Here is a 23,555-nt window from a genome sequence, read left to right on the forward strand (position 1 = left end):
CCTAAATGAATTTTGAACCCCACTCTGAGACACACTGAACGTTAAGATGAGGTGTGAACAGATGTGTGATGATGCCAGTAGAGCCAAGGACCAGCCACGGCAGAATGTAGGTGGTGGGTTTGCAGGTTTTCACTGTACAACTGTTTGAAACTTTCTATGGCTTGAAATTTTTCATAGTAAAATGTGGAGGGAGAAATCCCACTGACTCTCATATGCTCTGGATTTCTGAAGCTCAGTTCCACATCGGTTCTTCTCTGGAAGACAAACAGGTGAGTTTGCCCAAAGGCAGCAGTGCCAACACCGGGGCGGCACCGACGGGTGGGCCGTCACTGCCTGGGGTCTCTGTGGGCTCACTGCATCGGCTGAGCCACCTGTGCTGGGGGATCTGGGGCCACCAGCGTGCGCCCTGCACCGTCTGGAGATGATTCCAGAAGCAGAAAGAAGCCTGGACAGTGTTGGGGAGGAGTGCCCGGGGGAGGGAGCCGAGTGAGGTGGGCGACTGGAGCCCAGAGCGCCACCAGGCTGTGGCCAGGCCACAACCAATGGAGACGGTGGGCCTGTCGGCACAGCTGTCACCGACGGGAGAGGAAGGCAGAGCACAGGGCGCTCTGGCCAAGGCCGAGATGGGGACATCGGTGCCACCCTCCTCTGGGGACCCAGTGTGTGGGATGCCCACGTGGGCTGAGCCAGCCTCCAGGGCACACACCCGGCTTCCCCCAGATGCCTCAAGGGAAGAAATCAGGAAGCCCTCGTGCTCGTCTGCTCTACGAGGTTCCAGACACTGAGCGTCGCTCATTTTGGGTCCAGGTCTCGTCCTTCTGCTCATGGACATGGACGACCTTTGCTTCACAATGTGCTTCAAACCCCCTTCTTGTCTCAACAGGAAGAAGCGGACTCTGTTCCTTATGTGACACCTCTGGTTTTATCTTGAGAAGTCGTTTTCATTAAGCTTGGACTCCTTCCACATGGGGGCATTTTAAAACGTGTGGTTTTATGACGGCAGAACATGGAGTGATGACACGGCTCTGGGAGGACTTATCTGCAGACGCTTCAGATCTGAGAAGGGACCTCAAAGGCCACTGTCCCCACCCCCTCCTCAATGCGGCCCCGCGAGCAGGGCAGGCAGACACGGTGTTCCAGGCTGAGCTGGGCAGGCCCCAGAGGAAGCAAGGCTGGAACAGCCCACGTACCCGCCCAGGAGTGGGGACCCGGCCTTGCTCGTGCTCCCTGGAAGCCCCTCAGCAGCTTGCAGACCTCACGTGGGCGGGCAGAGCAGTCCCCAGAGCCCGGGTCTGCCTTCTCTGTCACCTCGCTCTGCACAGACGCGACGAACGGAATTTTAATGTGCAGTTTGAGTGACACCAATCAAAGCGAAATGCAAATGGCAGAGCCCAGAGACCCTCCTAAGTGCCAGGAAGCAGGTGACGGGGACCCGCTATCACCCTAGGGACGTACGTGTCACCTGGCCCTCCTGCCTCCTCCTGAACTCGGAACCTCCCTCATCCTGCTGGGTGCGTGGGGCCACCCCCGCCCCCCATCTCGGCATAGCCATTTTCCAAGCTGAAGCTGAGGCTACCTGCTCGCTGGCCGCCCCTCCGGCCATTAGTGCTCGCCAGCACCGCTAGGAGGAGAGGGTGGCCTGCACCCACCTGCTCCGCTTCCTTTGCTGGGGTCCCGCCGGCGGTCAGCAGCTGCGCTGCTGGCACAAGGAACACCACTGTTCTCCGCGGCCCCAGAAAGACAAGCCCTCCTCCCAGATGTGCACCCCAGCCTATGCGCAGACCCCTCAGGAGGGCAAGGCGACAGCCCCTTCACGGGGGCCTGGAAGGTTTCGCCCACGGCATGGGACATCCCACCAGTGGCTTTGGGGTGACGGTGAGCAAGTGGCCAGGGGAGTCTCCGTGGGCTGCACCACCTGCTGCTAGAACTTTCACCTCGGCGGCTACTGGTTGGTTTCCAGGAATGCGGCCCAGCGTCCAGCCACGTTTGGGAGGCGTCCTCGTGAGACTGAGGGTCGGCACCCACCCTCCATGCTGGGTGAGGTGCGGCGGGGGTGGCCTTCCCAAGGAGCCGCTTGCCCACTGTCTCTGGGGACGGCTCCGACAGGGACTTGCAGGGTCGTCCAGCCCTGTCCTGACCAGAGCTCAGGGCCGGCCGCAGTCGGTGGCCTCCAGGTCTGAGAGCAGACACAGCCCCTTGCCTTGCAGGCTCTGGGCAGTCTGGGTGCCTGTGGGCTGGACTGGCTGCAGCCGAGCAGACTCAAGTGGTCCGAGGAAGTGGATGCTCTCCATGCTCCCCTCCTCCCGACTTGTGCTTCCGAATCACCCAGCCCGTGTCTGCCGGAGCTGCACACGAGTCTGAGGAAGGCCTACAACATGCTGAATTCGGCCCCTCAGTCTCCCGGCCCGACCTGTGACCCGTGGGTCCCTCACTCCTTCGCCACATGGTGCACCGGCTCCCCAAACAGCTCCGATGTGGACGTGGTGCTGACTTCTGGCTCTGTCCCCGTGGGCCTGTGAAGAGCGAAGACGCTCTTCTATCGAAGACTGGATAATCCACCACTGGACAGCCTGGCATGGGCCTGGTGATGCAGAACACACGGCCACCGCAGAGTGGGCATGGCACTCCAGGATGGACGAGGATGGGGCCGGGCGGCTCCTCGTGGGGGATTCTTGCTGACAGTCAAGGGGGCTCAGAGCGGGCTCACCAGGCACTGTGGTCACCCAGAGTCAAGGTCAGGATGGCACAGGCTAAGCCACCAACCAGAAAGGAAATGTGACCTAAAGCAAGGTTTCAGTGGCAGAGGCCACCCGATGGCTCTGAAAGCAACTGAGGCCTCACACCCTCCTCGAAACTATTACAGTTACTTAGGGTAATTAAATGTCGCAGGCATGGATCCTTCAAAGATGACAGCACCATCCACGTTATGAGTAGGAAACCCATTAGCTTCATGGTTAAAAGCGGGAGAAGGGGAAAGCGCTTCCCTCCTGACGGGCTGTCACTCCTGCCTGAGCCGCCCACCCTGGGAGCACTTGGAGCTGTAAGTCACTCCCAGTCTTCACGGGCAGAGCAGCCCGTTCTGCAGCTACTGACGGCAAAGAACGGCTGTTTTTACACCTTGGGGACAGTTCTGGGGCCACCCTGTCCCCCCAGGTGCCGATGTTCGCTCTGCCACACAGCCCCACACCTCCTACAAGTGCAGTCAGAGCCCGCTGTGATGGGCAGGTGGGGTTCAGAGGCCAAAGCACGAGACATAGGGTGATGGGCCAGCTGGGAGAGTGCCTGGTCCACTGTCCTTGGCCCCATCTGGTGGGAGGATGTCACTCTGGCATTGGCGGGGATAGTTCTGGGTCTCGCCCACAGCCCTACTGGGGGCCTCGCGATAGGCACAGTGGCTCCTGGGTGGGGGGTGGCCCAGGCAGAGACCACAGTCGGAAAGGTGGCAGGACAAGGTGGGCAGCCCCGACTCCATTTGCTGTGACACTGGCTGCTGCTCGCCACATGCCCTGGGCCCCCTCGCCGACCTCAGGCAGCAGGAGAGGTGCTCAGACTCTGGGGCTAATAAGCTAGAGGGCCGCCTGGGCCTGTGTCCAGAACACGGGGCCTGGGTCACGGGACACGTCCAGCTGGCGTGGTCCAGGAGCACGGCCTGCGGACCCCGCTCCTCCCTGCGTCTTTGACTCTGGTGACTTCCGTGCTCAACGCCTGCAAAGTACGAGTTTCACAGAAGCGGGCGACCTTGGAATGGCCTGAGCAGCAGGTGGAGAAAAAGCCCCTCTTCTCAGCAGAGCGTCAGAGGCGGGCCAGGGGTCCAGGCCGCCCGGGGCTGAACTCCTGTGTTCTCCTCCACATTTCTGATCTGCAAAGCCATGCTTGAGAGTTTTTATCACGGCCACTTGGCATGTGTGACGCAGACTCCACTGGAGGAATTTGGCGTTTTGAGGGCAGAGTGCCAGCCAGGTGCAGGCGGAGGAGCTCCTGGGTTGCATGGGCTCTCGCGGGCCAGCTGGAGCCCCGATGCCCACCAGAGCGGAGCCACGGGGTATTGAGCAAAGGGCAAGCCTCGCTGTGTGGTGTCGGGCCTTGGGGAGTGGGGGCTGCACGGCAGCCGGGAAATCAGGGGGGAGGTCCCGCTGACACTGTTCCTGAACCGTCTGCCCGCCCGTCACCCAGAAGGGACTAGGGAGCGCTGCATGCTGCTGGTGACTGCTGCAAACACTGCCATCCAGACCAGCACGCCCTGCCCAATGACTGGCTAACACACTTTCCTCTTTTGTTGAGACACGATATAAAATGAGATCAGGTAAAAAACACAAGGGAGGCTACAACAAAACTTGAAAGAAAACTCTCGCTGGTGTTTAGAAACAGCCGCCCGCTGTCCAGCACGTCACGGGGAACATGCGTTATCTGTCTGTTCCCCACCTGGATGGGGCGCCCGATGATTGCGTGCACCTGTCCAGCAAGGTCAAGAGCCCCGCCCAGCCTGCTCACACCTTACATCCACCTCACACCCCCTCCTGCAGTCACCACGGTGCAAGGGGCCTTGCCCAGGTCCACCAACCCCTTCCGGCCATAAGAACCACCTGGCAGAGCTGCCCTTGCCCTAAGGGGACAGACTGGGGCCTGTCCTCAGGGCCCAGGAGGTACTAATGCTGTCCTGCCCCAGAGGTGCAGCCACGCTCCTGCTCACCTCCCCAACCTCAGCCCCACTCGTGCGGGGCCTGGTCTAGAGCCTCCCGTGCCCCCTACCAGGACCCGCTCAGAGCCACGTCTGCCCAGGAATCCTCCAGAACCGGCGTGAGCTGGGCAGGTCTCTTGGGACAGGAGCCCCGTCTGTCCGGCTTCCTGGACACTTCTCACATATTTGAGGATTTAAGCCAGAGATCAGATGGTAAATGGAACACGTCTTCTAGCAAGAAGACGTTTTTGAAAGACCTGGTTAAATGCTTCACGCTTTAAGTAAAATCATTTTAAATTGCATGCTCTCAATTAGGAAGCGCTTAGCAAATTGCCAGTCTGTGTTTTACGGATGTCCTTGGGCGCTGCAGAGAACGGGAAGTGACCTGTGTGACCCGCACAGCGACCCTCCTCCCACTGCACTTTGTCACGGTGCTGGTTCATACTCGGTTGCTGTGGCAACCAGACTTCAGAGCCCCAGGTGTCCCCTGCTGCTCAGATCCACACAGGTGTCACCAGCTAGCCTGAAAACAAAATCCATAGTAATGATCTTAGCTGGCTTTACTGGTTTGGGATAAACATGAGAATGCTTCCTGTCAACGGAAATGAGACTTGGCAACAGAGATTTTTCAGGATTAACATATTCCAAATATTTAACATATATCTGGCTGAAGGGCACAATGCCTTACCATTTCTTTGTCTTTTGTTTCCTGTGCATGAAAATTAGCTGATGGGACTTCCCTGGTGGTCCAGTGGTAAAGAATCCACCTTACAATGCAGGGGACGTGGGTTCGATCCCTGGTCAGGGAACTAAGATCCCACATGCCACGGGGCAACTAAGCCCGCGCGCTGAGCTTGTGTACCTCAGAGCCTGCATACTGCAAACTACTGAGTTTGTGTACCTCAGAGCCTGCAATGCTGCAAACTACAGAGCCCATGCACCCTGGAGCCTGTGCGCCACAACTAGAGAGAGAAAACCTGCACGCCACGACTACAGAAGAGGAAAAAAACCCCGCATGCCACAACTAGAGAAGAGAAAACCCGCACGCCACAACTAGAGAGAAGCCCGCGCACCACAACAAAGAGCCTGCACGTCTCAATGAAAGATCCCGCGTGCCACAACAAAGATCCTGTGTGCTACAACTAAGACCCAACGCAGCCAAAAATAAATAAATAATAAATAAATCTTTAAAAAAAAAACACAAAAAAAAACAAGAAAAGAAAGTTAGCTGAAGCTCGTCTCAAAGTGCCTTGAGACCCCTCACGAGATGCCAGGCAGTGCTGTCTTGGGGTTGCTCAAGATGAGGGGAGGTTCTGACCTGCCTTCTGCCTGTGCAGCCCAGGCCCACTAGCCATGTGGGGCTGCTGAGCTTGAAACGCGGCTGGCGGTGGTCGGGCAGACCTGCTCTCTGTCAGCCCAGGAGGCACGTGTGTCCACAGGTCCTGCACGGAGCGGCCACGCCCACCCAGCACCACAGCAGGGCGAGCTCCTGTCCCCCACCCCTGTGCCACGTAAGTGGGGTAACCCTCATCCACATAATCCTGGAGGATGACCCACTCACCCACAGCCCTCAAGAGCTTCCCCACACTGGTGGACACGGTTCCCGGCGTCCTCCTCGCTGCCCATGGGCAGGCCCTGTCATCTGAGGGAGGAGAGGCCAGTGTGTCCACGCTCGTCAGAAATAACAGGGAGGGTCAGCTCCTCTGGAAAGGAGGGAATCACATACACTTCTCCACCTGGCAGGCGCCCACGGTAGAGGTCAGGGCAGAGGTCGGGCCATCCCCAAGGCCTCTGCCCCACGTGGACACCGTCTCCGCTGGGGCCATGGCACGGGACACACCAGCCTTCTTCCTGCCCTCCCCATACCTCTACTTGTCCATGCCTCTTGGATGCTCGCTGTCTCTGGCCCTCCGTGAGGTCAGCGTGATGGGCAGCTCCTGGGCCCAGAGGCCGGGATGGCTGAGGGCAAGGCGCCTCACAGACCCTCTCTGTGAGGGCACGTACACCCACGGAATGAGGAGGGGAGGGAGGGCGTCTCGGCCACAGAACCAGGACCCAGTGGGCTCCGCCAGCTGCCACAATCTTGCTCAGGGGTCATTTGCAAGGGAGCCTGGTGGTGGTTCAGGGACTCGGGGAGGGGCAGTGATAGCTTCTGGCATCATGTCCTCGATGCCATTAGAAGAGATTTCCTTTCTTCTAGAAGGATCAGTGTATGGCAGAAGGTCAGGTTTCAGCTAAGTCAGCTGACGCAAGTCATCATGGGAAAACACCATGGGTGACCCACAGAGAGACCCACAGGGAGAGAATGAAGCTGACCAGGGCCCCCCTGACTGCCTCACCTGTTCCTCTGCTCTGCTCAGGGGTCTCCTCCCTTGCTGGCGGCCCAGGCCCGTCAAGTCCCTGCCCCCAGTGCCCATCCCTATGGCCCTTTGGTCAGGTCTCTGCTCAGATACACCTTCCCTGGATGTAACATTTACACCTGGGCCTCAGTCCATCACGGCACTGCCTAGCCTGCAACACTCACCCCACCACATGCTGCTCATCTCAATTATTTCCATTCTCCACTCATTCTGCACCCAGAACACAAGCTCCAAGCAGACAAAGTAAAGCATCCATAGTAAGAATTCTCAAGAACATTAATGAAAATGTGATCGATCATAAGACATAAACAGATGAGAGAACTTGGAAGAGAAACAGAACTATAAAAAAAGAACAAACATTCTAGAACTGAAAAATAAAATATCTGAAATTAAAATTTTACTAGATGAGCTTAATAGCAGATTGGATGACAGAGAATAAAAAGGTGGTGAACATGAAGGGAGCTCAATCAAAGTTATTCAATCTGAGGCAGAGACTTAAAAAATTGAATAACAAAAGAACAGACTTTCAGGAACTGGTCGGACAACATCTAAAGCTCTAACATACATGTAATTGGAATCTTAGGAGAGGAGAGAGAAATGGGGCATAAAAAACTTTGAAAAAATACTGGCAAAAATTAGCTAAGTTTGGTAAAAGACATAAATTACAGACTCAAAAACCTCAGGGAATCATAAGTAGGATAATGCCACATGCAGGCACATCATAGTCAAACTGCTGCAAACCAAAGACAAAACCTCCAAAGCAGTCAGAGAAAAGAAAGACATTATGTTCGGAGAACTGACAAGAGGAACAGCAGCCGAGTTCTCGTCAGCAACAATGGAGATGAGAAGACAGTGAACTGAGTGCAGAGTCTTGCACCTGACGGAACTGTCTGTTCCGAGATTAGAGCCAAGAATCCAGAAGCTTTTCAGACAGCAAGAGACTCAAACTGCTTGCATGAGGACAACGTTGAGCATAATCAAAGATTTAAAGGGGAAATAAAGCAGTGTAGGTGTGGAGGGAGGAATCACTACCCCCACCAGGGGATCTATCAGGCTGTCCGTCCAAGCAAGGAGAGACGGAAAGCCATGCATCACCACACACTATGCTCAGAAGGCACTCAGTAAAAACAGGCCGTTCTCTCTAGGACATAAATCAAAGAGGTAAGATTGTGACTTAAGTGCCTTACATTAATAACAATAAACAGAAAAAATACTACCCATCCTTATAAAAAACATTATAGCCTATAAATGAGAAAGCAGGTGAAACTTCTCTATTAACTAAGATATGCTTTCATTTCAGGCATTTTAATTTCACTTGCCAGATATGCAGAATCCTCCAGCTGTCATTCACAAAGCTAACCACGCCCTTCCCCACCGGCCACTGAAACCAAGGATCTCTTGTGTGGAAAGGACAGGGCATGAGGGTTTTGAGGAGAGATATTAACTGAGCAGGTCCTTTGGAAAGTTAGGCGAGGAGCTTGGCATGAAGCAAACCTTCCCTCCTCATGAGGAGCATCAGGTGCAAACAGACAAAAAGTCCTGTAAGTTCTCACATGGACTCAATCTTAGAACAGAATAGATTCAGTCTTTTTTCTTAAATGGGAGCGGTGACTAGTTGGGGGCATGAGGGAACTTTCTGGGGTGATGGTAATTTTCTATGTCTTGATGGGAGTCTAGATTACACAGGTGTATGCATTTGTCAAAACCAACAACGTCCACTTATGATCTGCACATTTCATTGTGTGTGAATTCTTCATCAAGGCAAAACCCTGAACGTGCGCTGAGCTCTTGTTAACGACCTGCCCATTGAGTCTTTAGTATTTAGGGGCAGGATACTGACAACTGACATTTACTCTGGATTGCATCAAAATACATGAAGGGTTGGTGGTGGATAGAAAGATGAACACATGAGCTACCACCACCACGACAACAAAAACTAGTAAAATATAAACTGTAGAATCTAGGTGGTCCATAGATGGGTTTTTTACTATACAATTCAACTTTTTTTGTATGCTTGAAATTTTACATAAATGATTTTAAAAGTCTATTCAACACTGCCGTGGAGTTCTTAGACACTGCAAAAATAAGAAAAAGAAATAAAAGTTTAAGGTCTGAAGTGGAAAAAAATATGATTGCCTATATAGAAACAAAAAAACAAAAAAAATGAGTATCTACAGGAAACGAGCTCAACTACAGAGTGGTGGTAACAGAGTGACCGGAAATGACATTAAAAGGAATTCTCTGCCGGACTTCCCTAGTAGCGCAGTGGTTAAGAATCCGCCTGCTGATGCAGGGGACACGGATTCAATCCCTGGTCTGGGAAGATCCCACATGCCGCGGAGCAGCTAAGCCCATGCACCACAACTACTGAGCCTGCGCTCCAGACACCGTGTGCCTAGAGCCTGTGCTCCGCAACAAGAGAAGCCACTGCAAAAAGAAGCCCATGCACTGCAACAAAGAGTAGCCCCCGTTCGCGGCAACTAGAGAAAGCCCGCACGCAGCAACGACGACCCAACGCAGCCAAAAGAAAAAAAAAAAGGGAATCCTCTGGGGTGCTTGGGAATCAAGTTCTTCTGAAAATGAAGTAAAGGAAAGGGTGAAGGGTTTATTCTGACATCCCCAGAGAAACTGCATTTAGAGCAACCGAAGAGTTGATGAGGGAAAGTTACTTTGATTAAAAAAAATCCCCAATAACAAATGCAAACAGAACAACAGAATTAGAACATCGCCAGCTTGCAGGCCCTAGCGGATGAGTCCAGGCAATGAACACCGAGGCTGCTAGGGCCCAGCAGTGCAGCTGGTGGAGAACTTTCTAATGACAGATCAGGCTGGGAAGGCCTGACCTCAGCAATCTCACCATTGCAGAGAGAGATGGGAAAGGCAGGCTGTGCCTCCTGATTGGCGGCAACAGAAAGTCCCAGCACCCAAGAAGCATCTTTGCCAGAAGCAAAGCTGACTGGTGCGGCCTGGAGCTCTCCTACCAGCTCACAGTGAGGGCGGGGGGCCTGGCACTCCCAGAGCGAGAAACACCTTGTCCGGGAGCATAAAGGAGGAGCCTCTAGAGAGGTGATAAGGGCACATCAGTGAAATGTGTCAGATCCCTATTTGGACAGAATGTAGAAAGGGCATTATTTAGGAGACAACCAGGAACATCGGAATGCTGACTACATATTTGATAGAACTTGTCCTAAGCTTTCAGGTGTGATGCTGGTATTGTAGTAACATTGTTTTAAAAGACCTCATCTCTCAGAGGTGTACGACGAAGTATTTCTAAAGGCAATAACGCAACGTCTACGGTTTACTTTAAATAGCAGAGTGGAAGGGGTCACCCGCACATGGAAGACAGGTGCGTCTTGGGCACTGAAGCGTCTGAGACGCTTGCCGGGGCTCACAAGGCCACTCTGTTTACTTTCAGATTTGTTTGATGTTTTTCATATTCAAAAATTAAAGAGGGGCTTCCCTGGTGGTGCAGTGGTTGAGAATCTGCCTGCCAATGCAGGGGACACGGGTTCGAGCCCTGGTCTGGGAAGATCCCACATGCCATGGAGCAACTGGGTCTGTGAGCCACAACTACTGAGCCTGCACGTCTGGAGCCTGTGCTCCGCAACAAGAGAGGCCGCGACAGTGAGAGGCCCGCACGCCGCGATGAAGAGTGGCCCCCACTCGCCGCAACTAGAGAAAGCGCTCGCACAGAAACTAAGACCCAACACAGCCAAAAATAATAAATAAATAAATAAATAAATAAAAATTAAAAAAAAATTAAAGAAACGTTTAAAACTGATCACTGGCATTCTCTCTGAGTGCAAGCAAATTGCGAAATGTTTTATATATATATATATATATATATATATATATATATGGGCTGTGTCGGGTCTTTGTTGCTGCATGCGGGCTTCCTCTAGTTTCAGCAAGCAGGGGCTACTCTTTGTAGCGGTGCATGGGCTTCTCACTGCAGTGGCTTCTCTTGTTGTGGAGCATGGGCTCTAGGCACGTGGGCTTCAGTAGTTGCAGTGTGCAGGCACTAGGGGGCAGGGGCTTCAGTTGTTGTGGCACGTGGGCTCAGTAGTTGTGGCTCGTGGGCTCTAGAGCACAGGCTCAGTAGTTGTGGTGCATGGCTTAGTTGCTCCACAGCATGCGGGATCTTCCCGGACCAGGGATTGAACCCGAGTCCCCTGCATTGGCAGGCGGACTCTTAACCACTGTGCCACCAGGAAAGTCCCTGAAATGCTATTTTTACACTGCCATTTGTTCTAGAAGCCAAACTTACAGTGAGTATGGGAATAAGTCTTTAAAACTCCCAGCAGAATGAGCACTCACTTTACAGAACAGCTGCAAGTCATCATCTTGGGAGCTGCAGTAGTGAGTCTGATCAAACTATTCAGGTGTAACTCTAAAAACAAAACTTTTTTCCAGAACAAAACAGGAGGTGTGTTTTTCAGAGTGACTGATTTCCCCAAGGAGGCTAAGAGCTAGAGGCTGAAATGGGATTGATGAAGCTTCTTTGAATGTGTTCCCTCCCACTCCGAGGTTGTCCAATTGCAGCCCGAGGTGGGAATAAGGTGGAAGCAGAGCCACGTGCCCTGCACGCTGAACTGCTCATGCCCTGGGCTCTTTCCACACAGAGCGAGGCCTTATGAGGGCCTGAGGGAAGAAAAGTAGGACCCAGGATTCTGTGCAGACAGCCACGTTCTCTAAGAAAACTGTAGGGCTTTGCTCTAGTTCAGTGTTCAGGAAAGAAAGAAGGGGCACCCACCCAAGGCCTCCTGTTCCCAAACCAGAGAGCTGGCCACGCCCCATCCACAGCGCACCTGCTGGCTACCTGCAAATCCCCTGACATTTCCCAGCTGTTATTTTCATTGGAATTATGACAAAATTGCTGATATTGGCACAATCCAAAAGGGGAAAAAAGGAAGAGAGCTGTCCGGTTACTGAAGATGAGCCAAATGTTCAATGGTGCCAACTGTCCCAAATCTGGGTCCTGGACCAAGTGGTGGTGGCGGGGGCAAGGTTTCACCAGTGAAAACCGCTTAACAGTGTTTAAGCCGAAAGGCTGACGCTTACCTCACCGTCCTGCGTAAACGGACCAGGGTGAGACCCACTCTCTCCATCCTGGAACAGCGCTTTTCACCAAATTAAAGCCTGGGACGCACTGACGTAGTAAGACCTTCACGTAAGCCTCTCAACTAAACCACACACGCATGCTTGGAACGCAGGAAGAAGGGGCCCGGACCACGGAGAGTCCAGAAGGTCCGAGGCCTGGAGAGGTCCGCTGCGTGACGAGAATCGGGTTTTGTTTCCTGTGTCACTGCTTTCATCCCTCAAGCCTCCTGCCTTTCTTGAGGCAGATCAAACAGCTCTTCCTCAGATGAAAGAAGATTTCTTGCCATCAAAAAATACAAAACCCAAGACACAGCACAAAGGCGACGGGTAGAAGGATATTGAACTAGCCAGGCCCCGATGAAGCGCCAAGTGCCTGGCGAGGGCCCAGTGACACCCCTGCCCCACGTTCTGCAGACCCACCCAAGCACTCGGCACAGCAGATGAAGAGGTCAGGTCAGAAGCTCTTTGCACCCACACTCCTCCTCCTGCTCAGCCTCCACACCCGCAGCTGGGTGTCCTTGAAGCTCAGACCTTGAGACCGTCACGTCCCACCCTGCCTGCTCGACACCACCTCACAGATGGGCCCTCCTTTAAGGACTGTCTCCATGACCATCTGTGGGATCCAGGCATCCCTGGCCAGTGCCTCCTGCTGGGCAGCGGTGCAGAGAGCAGGTCAACCTCGGGCCTGGCCAGAGACAGGTCCCTACTTGGTGGCTTGACCCCCTGCTACCCCCCCAGCCCCAAAGACCTCCACCCTCCCAAATCGCAACAGGCTGGGTCCCTGCCCCCAACCCAGACGGGGCCTGAACCTTGCCTGCAACCCACATCTGCCTAGCTGAGACCTCATCCCAGGGAAGGAATCGCCTTCCCACAAGGCAAGTCCTGCGGCCTCAGTAAGCCCAGGGCTTTTAGAAGCCTGTTGTGAACACAGGCTCCACGTGCCCTGGCCCAGCTCACGTCCCTTCACCTTTGATTTCCTTTATTAAAACTAACTTATTAAAACTAACGTATTTATCCTTAATTGAAAGCAAAAATGTTTAGTGAAGATAATCGGAACCAGAGAGAAGAAGGAAGTGACCTGCTCACCCAGAGGTAAATCTGGTTAACCCCTTAGTCATGGATTTCAAAACAGATCTGCTAGATTTTTTTAGAGGCAAAATGGAATACAGGACACACTGCTTAACACGTCATAAACACGGCTTCACTCGTTAAACAGCACTGTGGTCACTGAATTCTATCATGCAGTAACCCAGAGCAGAGATGCACATTACTTAACCAGCTCCCCACCTGAGCCTCTGACACACCTCCGTTTCCATCCCCAACACAGTAAGGAGCCCTGTCCCAGCCTGCCTGCACCTTCCCGGTCCTGCAGTAGGAACCCTGAGGGGAGCAGGCCATCGGCAGGCGCGTGACTGCGCTCCAGGGAGGTCGCAGCAACTCACCTGCCCCGTGGTACCCAGCCCCCAACACCCAACCTGTCCAGTCTTGAGAAAACACCAGACAAGCCCATTTTGTCTGCAGTCCAGCTGTGGTGGCCAGTGCTGGGTCAGGAAGATATCTATGGGGGGCTGGGCGAAGCGCCCCCTGGGCTCTGAACCGACTTGGAAGCTACGTCGAGATCTTTTTCAAGGTGCTGTTGACACATTTCACCAGGACAAGCTGCCTGAAGAGGACAGACTCAGGGACTCTGCCTCAGACCACCCGGGAACAACACGTGGCCGTGGCCGCCGCCCATCCTGCCGCTGCCTGGGCCCGGGCCGAGGAGAGCAGAGCCAGGCAGCCCATGGCCCTCGCTGTGCGGTTGCCGTTGCTGGGGGCGAACTGACTGCGGAGGTTCTGCTCAGCGCTCTCCCGGGTCCGCGCCAAGGCCCAGAGCGTGGGCTGATGCCAGAGGAGGCCCCATGAGCCTCACTACCCGCGATCGCCCAGACACCAGGGCGCACACGCACTTGTTTCACAGACAATCAAAGGAAACAAGGACTCGGGTTTCTCAATGTGCGTGTGCACCACCAGCATGGTCTCCTGAGCGGGTGCCCGGAGCAGGCATGAGGCTTCCCTCCAGGGGGCTGACCGCCTGCCCGCCCCCGTGCCAGGTCGGGGGACCCGGAGTCCCCATCCCACACGCAGGCTCTGAGCCGTGATCAAGTTCCTCTTGGGACCAGGTCTGTACACTGCGGGGAGGGGCACCAGTGCACAAGGAAGATCCACGTCAGGAGTGGCAGGGATTTGGGCCCGGGAAGGACAAGGCCGGGGCGGCAGCTGGAGGAGCCCCTAGGGATGTGCAGGATGCCGGCGGCAGGGGAGCATGCGGCTCCAGGGGCCACGTCCCATAGCAGGAACAGCCCGTACGGAGGCCCATAAGGGTCAGTGGACATCACACAAATTTTACCCCTGAATCCTGTTTGTATGTCAGTCTTCTAAATGCTCAAACGACAGGCATTGAGGCTGCAAACGAATGGAAAACCCTGTCAAACGGACATCAATCTGAGATTAGCCAACATGTCTGTAATAAGTACAGGATCCTGCTTTAAAAGAGGTAGAACATTCTTGGTAAGAGGAGGACACAGCCATCAAGAAGAGATTTGTCTGATGCACTTGGGAGCCATTAATAGTACTAAAGCTTCATCGGTGTCTGTCTCCATTCAATGAACCCACACGGACAAGAGCTGCTATTGTAACAGCAACAAAGCATGGTTTCCTCGTTTAAAATTTCTGTTTTAAAATATCAAAGCATTTACAAAAGAAACTGGCACACAGCTGCTGCTCCAGAGCTAACCTAACAATGCCTCTCCCTGTTACTGTGCTGCCAAAGGTCAGGCTTGCCGACGCTGTGTTCCTCCCGCACCCGACAATGGGGCATTGCAGCCAGGAAGCTCCAGGGACACACACCAGACTCTGGAGGTTCCAGGCCAGCCAGTGGCTGTGATGGTGTCCAGTGAGACCAAGAGCTCTTCTCTGGCTCCTCAGTGCTTTTCAGGATTCAGGACACACAGGTGTTTACCTGGCAAGGAAGCAGCACTGGGGCAAGGTGAATAAAATCAGCCTATTCACCTTGCCTCAGACAGGTGACTATTAATGCTGGAGAAGTAAAGAGAAGCACCCATCTCGCCAGATGCTTTTAGCTGTTTTATATAAATGTGATCAAGAAAACGGCTTAAAAATGATCCTCCCTGAGAATACTGCTCCAGAACACAACGGGGAGGAAGGCAGTGGAGACATGGATGCATCTATGGCCTTACCCCCAGCACAACAAGCCACCTGCCCTGTGAACCACAAGGATCCCAGAGATGGGGAGAGGGACCAGTCAGTCAGTGGTACCTAATCTGGCAGAGTTAACCTGCCCACCATCTCCAAATCCAAGGCCTCAAAAGCATGCACTCCAGGTGGTAACAGCACCCAAAGAGAAATCTCTATGGAGGGGAAGAAGGCACTGATAGATTATCTAATGTGTCTGATTCAGTAAAAAAAAAAAAAAAAAAAAAAACAGTTATTGGGAGGGATCAAGCAGTTGTGCTGTTGAATTGGGAACAAACTGCTGAATGAAACATGATCAGAGATGAAAAACAAAGCAAACCAAAAAAAGAAGAGGCAACTAAGGAATTCCCTGGCGGTCCAGTGGTTAGGATTCCATGCTTTCACTGCCCGGGTTTAATCCCTGGTCGGGGAACTGAGATCCCGTAAGCCGTGTGGCATGGCCAAAAAAAAAAAAAAGCAAGGAAAAAATGTGTAAAAAAAAAACAAAAACAAAGAGGCAACTATTAACTCCAGGAAAAACAAAGAGTTATTAGGGAATTCCCTGGTGGTCCAGTGGTTACGGCTCTGTGCTTCCACTGCAGGGGGCCCAGGTTCGATTCCTGGTTGGGGAACTAAGATCCCGTAAGCTGCATGGCTCCCCCAAAAACAGATATTAGAGGGACTTCCCTGCTGACGCAGTGGTTAAGAATCCACCTGCCAGTGCAGGGGACATGGGTTCGAGCCCTGGTCCAGGAAGATCCCACATGTTGTGGAGCAACTAAGCCCGTGCACCACAACCACTGAGCCTGCGCTCTAGAGCCTGCGAGCCACAACTACTGAGCCCACGTGCCACAACTACTGAAGCCCGCGTGCCTACAGCCTGTGCTCTGCAACTAGAGAAAAGCCTGCATGCAGCAACGAAGACCCAACGCAGCCAAAAAAAAAAAGTTATTAGAAAAAAATCATTATACGTCACTATCAGCTCAGCAATCAATAATATTACATAGTTGCAATAATGTAAAGACTGAATATTAATTTAATAAAAATTACATTTGTGACAGCTGAACTGAGATAGAGGAAGAGCATTAGAAGTGTGAGAGAGCAATAACAGGAAGTACACGGATAATGTCTAGAGGTGATACAGTAAGAATAATCTATATAAACATGTTAGTCAGAACTGCTTGAGGAGATGAAGGAGTTACCCTGAGAACAGGATGGGGTGAGTGCAGGTAAAAGAAGGGAAGCTGTTTTTGTTAGAAGCTGTGTAATACAACTTGAATTTCTAATCTACTCTCATGTCTAACTTAAAAAAAATAATAATTAAAAGAACAATCGGGCTTCCCTGCTGGCACAGTGGTTAAGAATCCGCCTGCCAATGCAGGGGACACGGGTTCGAGCCCTGGTCCAGGAAGATCCCACATGCCGCGGAACAACTAAGCCCGTGTGCCACAACTACTGAGCCTGTGCTCTAGAGCCCGTGAGCCACAACTACTGAAGCCCGCGCGCCTAGAGCCCGTGCTCTGCAACAAGAGAAGCCACCACGGTGAGAAGCCTACGAACCGCAACAGAGAGTAGCCCCCGCTCGCCACAACTAGAGAAAGCCAGTACACAGCAATGAAGACCCAATGCAGCCAAAAATAAATAAATAAAATAAATTAAAAAAAAAAAAAAAAAAAGAACAATCTTTAGGCCACGTTATCTGGCCGTAGTGTAATAAAATCAGAAATTGACCAACAAAAGATAACCTATAAAAGCTTAAGCATTTGACACTCTTCTCTAAACAGCACTTGGGACAAAGAGGCATCAGCATCTGAAGGTTATAAAACTACACTACCTGCCACTGTCGGGGACACTGGGGTCAGCTGCCAGGGTGGCCAGGGACACATTCAGAGGGGAGTGATCACCCCTCTCCATACTTTCATTTGCAGGTAAGAAGAATGGACAATTAATGAGTTAATCAACTCAAGATCTTAGAAAATATTAAACCCCTTCCTCCCAGAAGGAGGAAGCAACCTGTAAAAAGTAAAATTTAATGAGCCAGAACACATTTTTTAAAAATCTGATAAATAAAGCCAGTTCTTTGAAAGGACCCATATGGCTACTGTGATGTGGGGGGAGGGAGGAGCCAAACACGCACTTGGCATCACAGGAGAGTCGAGGCAGCACCATGGCTGGGGGAGTGGTGAGGCCAGGGCATGAGCAGGAGGGCGGCTGGCCAGCAGGCAGACCCTGGGCTGCAGGACTAACAGCAAGTCTCTGGAAAATGGGTGGTGATGAACCTGCCTTCAATGGCCAGGGTGCTGGCACCCAGGAGCCTCCACAGTCAACTGCGATGCTGTCATTATTAATTATACTGTGAACTGAAAAGGCAATGCTAGTCCAACATCTACACAATTTAATAAAAATAAAAGGTTATTTAGAAGATTCCAGACAAAACACCCCCAAAAGGATTCAGGACTGGAACTATGAATCACAGCCACAAAATGCTTCTTTGGTATTCTAGAATTCTGCACATTCTGTTTTAGAAGCAGAAACGGGTAACTAGATGGGAAAAATTTAGAACAAGCAAAGTGTTAATAATCATGTGAACAAGAAAAAAGTCTTTAAAATATATTTTCTTTTAGGTTCCACTAAGCAATTTTCACTGGATATTACCAAGTGAAAAAAAGAGAAGGGCAGAAATGCATATACCACGGCGCGCCTGGTCTGTGCTTGTGTGCAGATCCGAGCGGGCTCCAGGGTAAGGAAGGCATGATCAGGTAGGTGGTTACCGTGGGGATGGCACCTTCAGTCTCCCCCGGCTCCAGCCCCTCACCTGCTGCTCCTTCCCCTCCAGCAATGGACAGTGACCTCTGGGCAGCACGTCTCCTGCACTGCATTCCCCGTGACCGGGAGGGGGATGGAGAGGAAAGAGCAAGGCCACACTGGCCCACACCAAGGAGGAGACTCAGACCAAAGGGGGCAGGTGGGCGCCGGGAGCCCCCAGTGGGGAGGGTCACCAAGGGCCACTCACAGTGAGAATACTAATGGCGCCTGTTTCTCTCACTTTGGAAATGACCACCTCTGCTGGGTCACATGGCGGCCCTGAGAGTCACCCGACCCAGGCTCTCTGTCCTTTCTAAGAAGAACACAAGATATGAGATCAAGACCGACACTGCCTAGCAGAGCTCACATTCCAGGGGGTAGGTTGGAGGGTCGGGAAGGGGTCAGCAGGGACAGGCTCCCCGGAAGGGTCTGCAGCCTGGTGAGCTCACAGGACAGGGCGGCTGCGGCTGCCTCTGATGACGGGAATAATTTAATCACAAGAAACTGCTTTATTGGACATGGGGCTGGGGGGAGAACTAGATGAACCATGAATTAAAGTGGAGGATATGAGAACCAGGCAAAGCTTGGAGCCGGGGCCGGTGAGGGTCTGGAAATGGTTTGGTGGCCCTGCTGTGGCCAAGGCAGCTCTGAGCCATGAGGCTGGCTAATCGCTTCCTGCAGGCAGGCTCCACTCCAGCACCAATGGGTTTTAATAAAAACTTCCAATTGGGCCAGTAAACCCTTCATTAAGCTGTTTTCAAAGCATGAATTTAAGAGAGGTAAAGGTCACAGGGAGCATTTAATTTGCAACAGCTGGCAGGAGGTGCGGCTGTGACAGGGGACGTGGGGTCTGGGGGTCCAGGCCGCGTAAACATCTGACCTGCCCTCGACCTGCCTGGAAACAGACTTAACACACAGGAGTGAGGGTGGCCCACTCGGCAAGAGCACAGCAGAGCACAGCACCAAGGTATGGCGGCAGGTGACAGACCTAAACACAGCCTGTCTGCTCACGTCCTGCCCGCAGCCCAGGCTCGCCACGCCCCGCACAGGAGGCGTGGCCCCACTGCACAGCAGCTCAGCTGCCAGACACCTACCTGCCCAGGATGCTGCTCGCCTGCCCTGCCTCCCCGGCCTCACCCGCATGGGCCACCGCAGCCTAGGCGTGTTTATTTTAAACGCTGCGACCCACTCCGTGCACCTGCCGAGAGGACCTGGTGTGCTCCCGGCTCACATGGCACAATCCGAGTGGTCAGCCCTCACCGTCTCTGTTGTGGTCCTGTTCCCTGACCCTGCAGTTTGAGGCGGGACCCCAACACTTGCCCAGTCCCAAGGAAGACTATGCACTAGCTGACACTTAGTTTTCACGTTAGGCTAAATCAAAAATTCATCCACTGAGCTTCTCAATAAAACCAAGGATCCCTAAATGTCCCATTCTTAGCCTGATGGGCCTGCAGTAAAACAGTGAACACTTATCCTCAAAAGGAACATCCTGGGCATGGAGCCTTTCGGAATCCTTCCTTAAAATTCCCTCTTCCCCCTCCCTCCCAACCAGAGTTGAGAAATAGGGAAATATGTCCCTTAAGAGAAAACTCCTAAGGAGTGAATCAAACGTACTTATGTTGTGCCTGTCGGGACAGCAAGGCTCCTGACAGATGAATCTCAGTGCTGAAAAGTGGAGACAGGGATGGAGGTGCCTGGAGGTCACCTGCCGGGAGGTCATCCCCTCGAGGTCACCTGCCAGGAGGTCACCACCTGGAGGTCACCTGCCAGGAGGTCATCACCCGAAGGTCCTCACCTGGAGGTCACCTGGAGGCACCATCTGCACACACTGAGGTCCCTCAAGATAAAATCAAATCAAAGAAGTTACAAAACACTCCCAAGGCCTCAGGAGCCATGAAAGAAGGAGTGAGGTCTCAGGAAAGCACCAGCATCCCCATGTCTGTCTGTCTGTCTGTCTGCCTGGGCGTGAGGACCCTGGGAGATGGCCAAGAGCCGGAGCCGAGGAGACCCCGACCTGGGCTTGGCCAGCGTGCATCACCCGTCCTCCAGTGGGTTGCCCTGTCCCTCTGGCGCTCTCGCCTGCCCAGGCCTGGGAGGGGCCTGCCTCTGAGCGTGGACTCTGCAGAAGCACTTGGAGGGAATCACAGGTCGGCCCAGAGAAAACGACTGAGGTGACCCTTCACTCACCCTGACCTGAGCACATGCGGGCAGAGGGGAGTCCCTTCCTGGAGCCTCCCTCCCTATGGCCCCACCTAGAGCCCCACAGGACTCAGCCTTGGGCCAAGAGCAGCCTCGTCCTGGGGGAGAAGACCAGAAAGCCCTTCCCGGAAGCCGCAGCTAAGCCGGGCCTGCCAGATTCCTGCATGGTTTTCAAATACACAGGGACCAGCATGAAGTTTGAAAAAGGCTCCCAGCCCCAAGCTCGCAAATATCAAAAAGCACACTTCCTGCAGGGGAGCAGGAAACGGGCCACACTTACAGGGCACAGAATTTTAGACCTATTTTTTAAAGTAAAAGTTGCAACACTAGTGGCCTCCAAAGTGCACAGCAGAGTGCATGGTGGTGGGCACCACGGTCTCCTGTGTTCACACAGCCTCTCCTCACCCAGAGTCCCCTCCGAACAGAACTGAAAACAAATGCTATGCACTGCTTTGCCTCTTGTTGATGTAATAACTGTGAGACAGTCAAGGAATCCCGCCTCCAGCCCCTGGTCTAGGCCACAAGCTCCAAGTCACCCATCATACTTGTCACAGGAGACCCTGCACAGCTGGTAAGGGAATGACCTTTAAGGAATGAAGCGCGAAGACAGTGACCTCTGATGCAGGGGGCATGCGCCTCAGAAGCCAGGCGGAGACAGTGAGGGGGGCAGCCCTGGACCCCGACTGCCTACCGTGCATGGAGGGAGAGGTCAGCGTGGGAGCAGGAGGGGTGGGAGGGCACTGGGCTCCCATCCCACCCAACATGGATCTTGGTGCCCCGGGGAGCCCCTGCTTCTGCTCCCTGAGCCCAGGAGGACGCTTAAGACGCGTCAACCGACAAACCCGCTATGTCCCCAGGGCCGCCCAGAGGCCTCGGGGTTGAGACCAGCCGCACGTTCAGCCCACCTGACCACTCCCGGCCACGTGCCCAGAGCCCTGCGCCTCTGCCGGCTCGGGAGCCTCTGGGGTGGTGCTGCCCACAGAGCACGGGTGGGACCTGAACTCTCCCTGCAGAGAACCAAGCAAAACCCGAGCCTGTGGGGCACCCAGGAAACTTGTGCTGCGTGGGGTGTCCCCGGGGATGCCTGGGAGTGGAGAGCAGGCCTGCAGGACACTGCAGTCCTCATGCCACAAGCCCCTCCGTCACCAGAAGGGTACAACCAATGACAATGTCCTGGGACACCCTGCTGGGTGCCCATCACCAGTATGAAAACAGATGTCAGCACATGAGGGCATGACAGATGGAGGCATGACAGTGGCATTAGTCCCCCATCTGGTGGAAGGCCGTGGTTGAGGATGCAGGTCAAGGGCAAATGGGTTATCAGAAAGAGACGGTGCAACCACAGAGAACGAGAGACGCCAGCACGAGAAGCCAGGATACGTGCAAAGATACATACCCTAGATTACCTCTAACATGGTAGGCTATCCTAAGTGTCTGCCACTTACCAAATGAATACCTGAAAGACAGAAGGGGAAGAATGTATTAATTTAGAACGGCTTTACCAAAAACTTCTAATTTAAGCATCATTTTACCCCACTAAAGAAAGATTAACACACTGTCTCCAAACAGAACGGGGACAAGTTACAGAGGTCACATTACTGAGGTACAAGGAAAAAGTGAGGGGAGACATGCACTCAGGTGACAGAGTAGAGGGGAAGCTGAGGGGATACCTGCCCTCAGGTGACTGAGTGGAGGAGACCTGTACTTGGGTGTCTGAGTGGAGGTGAAGGTTAGGGGAAAAGCCACCTCAGGTGTAAGAGTAGAGGTGAAGCTAAGGGGTAACCTGTCCTGAGGAGTCTGAGTGGAGATGAAGCTGAGGGGAGACCTGGTCTCAGATGTTTGAGTGACATGAAGGTGCAGGGAGACCTGCCCTCAGGTGTCTGAGTGAAGGTGAAGGTGAGGGGAGACCTGACCTTAGGTTTCTGAGTGGAGATGAAGATGAGAAGAGACCTGTCCTGAGGTATCTGAGTGGATATGAAGGTGAGCGGGGACCTGCCATCAGGTGACCCAGTGGAGAGAAAGCTAAGGGGAGATACACCCTCAGGTTTCCAGGTGGAGGTGAAGGTGACGGAGACCTTCCCTCTAAGGTCTAAATGGAGGTAAAGGTGAGGGGAGACCCTCCCACAGGTGTCTGAGTGGATGTGAAAATGAGGGTAGACCTGTGCAGAGGTGGGCGAGTGGAGGTGAAGCTGAGGGAAGACCTGTCCTCAGGTCCCTGAGTGGAGGTAAAGCTGAGGGGAGACCTGCATTCAGGTGTCTGAGTGGAGATAAATGTCAGGGGAGACCTGTCCTAGGTCTCTTAGTAAAGATGAGGTGAGGGGAGACCTGCACTCAGGTGTCTGAGTGGAAGTGAAGCTAAAGTGGAGACCTGTCCTGAGGTGTCTGTGTAGAGGTGAAGAAGAGGGGAGATATGCACTGAGGTTTCTGAGTGGAGGTGAAGCTGAGGGGGCACCTGCTCTCAGGCATCTGAATGGAGATAAAAATGAGGGGAGACCAGCCATCAGCTCTCTGAGTGGAGGTGAAGCTGAAGGGAGTCCTGCCCTCAAGTGTCTGAGTAAAGATGAAGTTGAGGGGAGACATGCTCTGAGGTGTCTGAGTGGAGGTGAAGCTGAGGGGAGACCTGTCCTAGTTTACTGAACTTGGGGTGCATGCCTTAGGTACCCAGGTAACTGTCATTGACAGGAGTGTTTCCTATTTGCCCCACTGTACAATCACACTATAGGGCCACGCCCACAACAGGGTATCAATAAACATGTTTGGAAAAGTAAATGTAATACTGTTCACCCTTGAACAATTTGGCATTTAGGCGGGCTATTACTTCTGCAGTGGAGTTTTTTTTCAGATCGGCCCTCTCACTGCAGGTTGAGTGGTTTTCTCATAGGTTTTAGTGAGAAACCTGTGTAGAAGTGGACTCAACGCAATTCTGACCCATGTATTCAGAGGTCAACTGTACTTGGTTTTACTGCAGTAAATAATTTCCTTCAAACATCATGAAAATGTCCTACCCTAGAATCTTTAATTTCAAAGGACACCCCATTATCACGAGCACAGGTTATTAGAAAAGCAACCCTAAATGGAGGATGTGTCAGACATGCCTTCCCTGTGGAACCTGAGGGAGTTGGGGGTCTTCGCCCACAAGGGCTTCCAGGACGCACTCCCGGGGAGCACAAACATGTGTA

At 53.1% G+C, this 23,555-nt stretch overlaps 1 protein-coding gene across 1 annotated transcript in view; it reads right to left on the reverse strand.

The window, feature by feature from the left end:
* The window catches only part of LMF1 (lipase maturation factor 1), an 82,802-nt gene that overhangs the window by 37,434 nt on the left and 21,813 nt on the right, over positions 1-23,555 (reverse strand). Inside the window, exon 3 of the mRNA XM_082431792.1 lies at positions 21,822-21,832. Coding sequence (XP_082287918.1) covers positions 21,822-21,832 — 11 coding nt within the window. The remainder of the gene's footprint in view (positions 1-21,821; positions 21,833-23,555) is intronic.

Source organism: Balaenoptera physalus (assembly GCF_965194825.1).
Source record: "Balaenoptera physalus genome assembly, chromosome: 16".
Taxonomy (NCBI): domain Eukaryota; kingdom Metazoa; phylum Chordata; class Mammalia; order Artiodactyla; family Balaenopteridae; genus Balaenoptera; species Balaenoptera physalus.